The sequence below is a fragment of the Papaver somniferum genome, chromosome 11, assembly GCF_003573695.1.
Source record: "Papaver somniferum cultivar HN1 chromosome 11, ASM357369v1, whole genome shotgun sequence".
In the NCBI taxonomy this organism is placed as follows: domain Eukaryota; kingdom Viridiplantae; phylum Streptophyta; class Magnoliopsida; order Ranunculales; family Papaveraceae; genus Papaver; species Papaver somniferum.
The window spans coordinates 7,407,443-7,413,741 of NC_039368.1; the positions used below are offsets into that span (position 1 = coordinate 7,407,443).

A 6,299-nucleotide genomic window follows, 5' to 3' on the forward strand; every position below is an offset into this window, starting at 1 on the left:
GCTTGTGCAGGCCTACACAACTTCTTACGAAAAGAATGCCTTTCAGATGAGTTTCCGGTCGAGGAAGAGGAAGAGGAAGATAGCCATCCATCAACGCTTGTAAATGACGATGAAATTTTGACACAACAAACTCAAGAACAACAACGTCAAGAAGCTAATGCATGGAGAAAGAGTATAGCGGATGATATGTGGGAAAATGTTCGTGAACAAAGGGAGTTAGAATTGTATGGAGACCGTTAAATTGAAGGGAAAAAATTATCTCGTTGCACAAAATAACATACTATTGATACAGAGATATGATCATTTTTATTTATTTTTTTCTTTTGATTAAAGATCAATGTTATTTGCAAATAAGGGTTTATTGTTTCTTAAAAGAGAATGAGTTAGGAGTGAACTCTCTCAAACTCCCCCAAACTCCCTCTATAAACTCTCTCAAACTCCCTACACTCCCACAAACTCCCTGAACTCAAAAACACAAAACTCTCTCAAACTCCCTACACTCTCTCAAACTCTCTCAAAATCCCTGAGATTTAAAATACACTCAACTCCCCCGAAATCACTCGAGGACTAACCCCTGTAAGTTATTTAGCTTTTTTTTTTTTAATTTAGTCTTATACTATTCATTAATTATGTTAACCTAGTGATTCAACTAATCATGACATTAACTTATTGAAAAGGATAATTTTGATATTAAGGTAAATATATAGATAAGGAATAACTTAGTTTTATCTCAAATATCTTTCCCAAGAAAAACAATAGTCCAAAGAAAGAAAAAACAATGGAATCATATTCGCATAATTCCCGAACTTACCAAACCCCCGAATAACCTTTTTTACCTTTCCTCTTCGAAAGGCCTCCCCAGCATTATAGCTTGCTGCACACTGAGAGAAGGGAGCTCAAGATCATCAAACTTTGGCGTATAGGCACAATCTTCCCTAAGAACACCCATATAATACTTCTTAGCCTCCACCTTTATCTGATCTTTGTCATGAGACATTGAACCATCAATCAACAGAGAGTGAATAGAGTTAATTCTCTGGTTATAAGAAGCGTTCTTATGAAAAAACGAGAATTTCTTTCCCTATCCGCTGGCCATTCACCTTTGGCTCTAGCAAACCACTTCCTAGCCAAATTCAGAGAAGCTTTTTTGTGATCAAAGCAGAGCGATTACTGTTAATGGTTTTGTTAAGATGCAGAAACCTGCCAACATGTTCACTGAATCATCAATTGATTCACTACTTTCATTCTCTCTCCTCTTCATCATCTCTGTCGATTCACCAACACCCACAGAACGATCTTTTGCGTTGCAACTCGAGGATCCGAGAGTTATTGAGAAACAGAAGAGTAGGAGAAGCTCGAAATATGTTCGACGAAATGGCTCAACGAAATTCCATTACTTGGAATTCTATGATTACAGGGTATTTTCGAAATGGACAAGTTGAAGAAGCAAAATTACTTTTTGATAGTTTTGCTGGAAAAAACATTAGAACTTGGACAACTATGGTTTCTGGGTACACGAACAATGGTAAACTTGAAGAAGCTCGGCGAGTATTTAATTTGATGCCGGAAAGAAATGTAGTTAGTTGGAATGCTATGATTAATGGGTATGCTAAATATGGGGATTTGAAATCAGCTAGGATTTTGTTTGATGGAATGCCAGAGAGAGATACCAAGTCATGGAATACGATGATAACTGGGTATAGTCATTGTGGTTTGTTGAGAGAAGCTCGTGAGTTATTCGAGCAGATGCAAAATAAGGATATAGTGTCATGGTTGGTGATGATTTCGGGCTACGTTCGTAGTAATGATCATGTTGAAGCATGGAATATGTTTTCGAAGATGCATCATGGTGGTGTGAGACCTGAGCAGTCCATTTTTGTTGTTACCCTTTCGGCTATAACAGGATTGAATAGTCAAACATTGATCAAGATGCTGCAGACAGTAGCTATCAAGACTAATTTTGAGAGAGATGTGAAAGTGGGTACCGCGATAATGAATGCCTATACAAAAACTGGAAAACTAGAGCTGGCTTTGGATTTTTTCAAGACCATGTCTCAAAGAAATGAATTTACTTGGACCACGATCATTGGGGCGTTGTCAAAAAGCGGAAGATTGGAAGATGCTATTGCAATGTACAATCAAGCTCCAGAGAAAAATGTTCCTACTCAAACTGCACTGCTGACTGCATTTGCACAGCATGGGAAAATCCATGAAGCTAGACGTATTTTTGAAGAAATAAAAAATCCAAATGAGATCACTTGGAACGCAATGGTTACTGGATATGCACAGAGTGGGATGCTTGAAGAGGCAGGTATGATTTTTCAAAGCATGCCTGTTAGGAATATAGAATCTTGGGCAACCATGATTTCTGGGTTGTCACAAAAAGGCCAGAGTGAAGAAGCTTTGAATCTGTTAGCCGAGCTTCATAGATCAGGAATGGTGCCAAATCACTCCACTTTCACTAGCTCTCTTTATGCCTGTGGCAATATTGACTCTCTTGAGGTAGGTAGACAAATCCATACTCTTACTGTTAAAACAGGTTGCCAGTTCAACTCATATGTAGGAAACGCATTGATTTTGATGTATTCTAAGTGCAGAAAAATGGAAGATGTCCATCAGGTTTTCAATACAATGAGAGTTAAAGATATTGTATCTTGGAACACTATGGTATCAGTCCTTTCTCATAATGGCAAGTTGGTTGATGCGCGTACTGCTTTCGAGAAAATGCCCCAACGTGATATTGTTTCTTGGACTGCTATGATGTCTGGATATGCACAAGCAAGACTTGGGTATCTTGCATTCGGTCTCTTTCTTGACATGTTTGCATCAGGAGTTAATCCAGATCAGTCATCTCTAACTGCCCTTCTTAGTACATGTGCGGACTTAGGTGTGGCGAAGCACGGTAAACAAATCCATGCACTAGTATTCAAATTGGGCCTGGATTTTGGAATCTCCATTGGTAATGCTTTGATATTTATGTATTTCAAGTGTGGTTGTGAGGACGGATTTCAAGTGTTTGATGAGATGCCTGATCGAGATGTAGTTTCATGGAATTCCATTATTGATGGTTCTGCTGAAAATGGGTTTGGAATGAAAGCTGTCGAGCTCTTTGAACAAATGAAGTCTGAAGGTACAAGGCCTGACCAGATTAGCTTCGTGTGCATTTTATGTGCCTGTAGTCACGCAGGATTCATCGACAAAGGCTGGGCTTACTTCAATTCCATGAATAGAGATTATGGAATCATGCCACTCGAGCCTCATTATGCATGTATGGTAGATCTTCTTGGCCGAGCTGGGCACCTTTATTCTGCCGAGGACTTCATCGAAAACATGCCTATTGAACCAGACTCCATTGTGTGGAAAGCTCTTCTTGGTGCTTGTAGGATTCATCAAAATGTTGAACTTGGGCGTAGAGTTGCAGAAAAACTATTTCAGTTGGAGCCACATAATTCAGGCATTTATATATTGTTATCGAACATTTATGCATCTTTAGGGATGTGGAAAGAAGTAGGAGAAGTCCGAACCTTGATGAGAGACCGAGGTGTAAGAAAGGAACCAGGATTCAGCTGGATTCAGATCAAGCACATAACCAGTTATTTTGTTAACGGGGATAAGACCCATGATCGGGCAGAAGAGATTTTTTCGACCTTGAGGGAGTTTGTTGAGCGCCTAAAGGAATACGGATATGTTCCTAATACGCATTTTGTTCTTCATGACATTGAAGAGGAGCAGAAGGAAAATGCTCTCTTGTACCACAGTGAGAAACTAGCAATCTCTTATGGTATCTTGAACACGCCAGATGGAAGTTCAATCCAGATTATGAAGAACCTTCGAATTTGTGGTGATTGTCATACTTTTACAAAGTTACTGTCTAAATTTACTGAAAGAGAGATCATTATACGAGATAATAAAAGGTTCCACCATTTTAGAGATGGCTCGTGTTCTTGCGGAGATTATTGGTAAAAATATTGTCTTGGGTCTTTGAAGATTATCATTGCATCATAACCATAATTTTTTCCTGTAAACATGGTTTAAATGGTATGTGATATATTATTTCTTCTTACATCTTTCTCATACTTTTGAAGCTTTAATGTTGATTGACCACTAGATATACTGTTTAAGAACCAATTATATTTCTCTGAACAGGCGGATGCCGATTTTGCTTGAGGGAAACAAGGTCAAGCAATTGTTAATGAACCTAGATGTTGCTGAGGTGAATCAAATGCAGAATACGTTAACTGTCAGAAAAGGTACCTTTATAAGTTTAGAGTTTATATAATTCTATGGTGATCTGCTGTCTGTTGTTCGGAAACAATTTTGTGCACCTGTTAGTGTATTCTATATACTCTATTAAATAGATGATTTTCCCTATTGGGAACTTTGTGTGAATGAAGATAACCTACTCACCATAATCGTGTGTGTGACGGCAACCTGAAAACACCAAATTTGGTTAATCATTTATTTTTCACCGAGCATCAACTACAAAATCACATACACCAATGTACTCGCTTACCAATTGCGTGGAAAATGATTTATTTGTAGCTATGGAAATATCTTCCACAGTCCCTATACTCTCCACTTTAGGAACTTTACGTTGTACTTAGGAATTGGATTCATTTTTGTCATGTGATTGCTACTAAAGTTTATATGCATTCTTCCACTGAATTGATCCCTTAGGCTAAACTTGTACTAATGTTACTTGAGTGTTCAAGAAAATATCTAGCTAGTCCTCATTTAAAACTATAAATGAAGGGTGCAACTCTTCATTTGAAGCATTAAATAAAATTCTAATAAGGTGATATTTGGAGACCACTTGAGCATACTAATAAACCATAAGCATGTTATCATCTTTTTCCCGGTGGTATTTTCGCACATTCATCTGTATTATTTAGTATCAGTTGATGAATGTACGAAGGTGCCACTGTGGAAGAGGATCATAACAGGTACTACTTTTTTAGAACTTAATGGAGTTGAAAGCTTAGGAATAGAGCATTGTACGTGATAAAGCTGGTATACAAAATCTCATCCTCTTTCAAATGCTAATTCAGAGAATCCTTCAGTCCTACGGTTCTAACTTCAAAGATCTCTCCTCTCTTTATTTCAAATAACTGTCTCTCTGTTCTCCCGAAGATCTAATAACAAAGTTTTACTTTAGTTGACTCCTACTTGATTGAAGTTCAAGGGACCGCCACTTTGGTTTCATTTTTTTCTCTACACTTGTTTCTGTCTGGGTTTGTTATAATTTGATTTTAAATAGGAATCCAGAAAAATTAATTACCCTAAAGAAGATACTTGTCCACGTTTGTAAAAATTGTGAGCATCAGCACTGCAGGGTATTAGGATATGTAAGTGAATATAGTTGACACTGGTTGTCGGATTGTGACAAGATCTCTCTGGAAAATCAGTTGAAGGAGATGCTCGGTGATCCAAATCACAAAGCATGGCTGTGAATGTGAAATTGAGAAAATAAATCTATCGTAGATCCCTGTCATATATGATATATTTGGAAAAATAAATCTATCACTCAGTATTCATGCCCATGTCTTGTTTTGAGCCCAATAGCCGAGGTGATTGCAGGTTGTATGTGTGAAAGCTTATCTTACTTTTCCTTTATTATCTGTTTATTTGTTTCCGCAGAATGAAACCACAGTTGATGAGTATTGAGGCAAGAGTTGCTGCTTGGACTTCCCTTCCAGAAGGTGATTTTGGAACACCTTCCCTTCTTTTCTGCTCCCTAATTTTCTTGATTTTCAAATATCTTAACATAAGGCTTGTGGTTATCAGAAATGGGGAGGCCATGCAAGTACTGCAGTATGCGAATGGTTAAAACTATGAGCCACATTATGGCTATTTCCATGATAAGGTAAATCAAGAATACAGAGGCCTGTGGGTTGCAACTGTACATACATACTTGTCTAGTGTTGATTAGGGTGGTGACAGTCTTCCCTGACTCGGGTAAATTTGAGTTCTATTCTATGAGTTTTCTTATGTCTTATATCAAAACATTCTTCGTATTCCAGGGGCAACAACTGAAGGATGAATCTTGATCAGACAGTGCCAAAAAGGCATATGCAGATACACTGTCAGGCCTTTAGGTTGTAAAACTTGTATAGTACATATGAGATCGTAGAACCTATATTTTGTGCTTAGTAATTTGTAATCCCATTTTTGCTGATAGTACATTGAGAGAGTTTAAGAAGTTGGGGGAAGTAAACACAGCAGCAGAAAGTTGGCTGATAATTTGTGCTTTGTAATTTCCTTTTTCCTCATATTGAATTCGGGAGGTTACAGCTGGTTAA

The 6,299-nt window shown here is 37.8% G+C and overlaps 1 protein-coding gene across 3 annotated transcripts; it reads left to right on the top strand.

Moving 5' to 3' along the window:
• The first annotated feature begins 865 nt into the window (after window positions 1-865).
• Window positions 866-6,299, top strand: LOC113320589 (pentatricopeptide repeat-containing protein At4g02750-like). Of its 3 annotated transcripts, none has more exons than XM_026568495.1 (5): window positions 866-4,038; window positions 4,147-4,250; window positions 5,638-5,699; window positions 5,785-5,863; window positions 6,021-6,299. In XM_026568495.1, the coding sequence occupies exon 1, from the start codon at window positions 1,177-1,179 to the stop codon at window positions 3,961-3,963; it is 2,787 nt and encodes a 928-aa protein (XP_026424280.1). In that variant the 5' UTR covers window positions 866-1,176; the 3' UTR covers window positions 3,964-4,038; window positions 4,147-4,250; window positions 5,638-5,699; window positions 5,785-5,863; window positions 6,021-6,299. The 3 variants fall into 3 exon arrangements, with proteins under 3 accessions (XP_026424280.1, XP_026424278.1, XP_026424279.1); XM_026568493.1 differs by having other exon boundaries at window positions 866-3,959; XM_026568494.1 differs by lacking the exons at window positions 5,785-5,863; window positions 6,021-6,299 and having other exon boundaries at window positions 866-3,959; window positions 5,638-5,770.

What these genes read in the sequence shown, in the direction of transcription:
- LOC113320589 (XM_026568493.1), top strand. Translation starts at nt 1,177, where the DNA reads ATGGTTTTGTTAAGATGCAGAAACCTGCCAACATGTTCACTGAATCAT. An exon ending in TGTTCTTGCGGAGATTATTG is followed by an intron (nt 3,960 to 4,146) that starts GTAAAAATATTG and finishes TTCTCTGAACAG; the next exon opens with GCGGATGCCGATTTTGCTTG.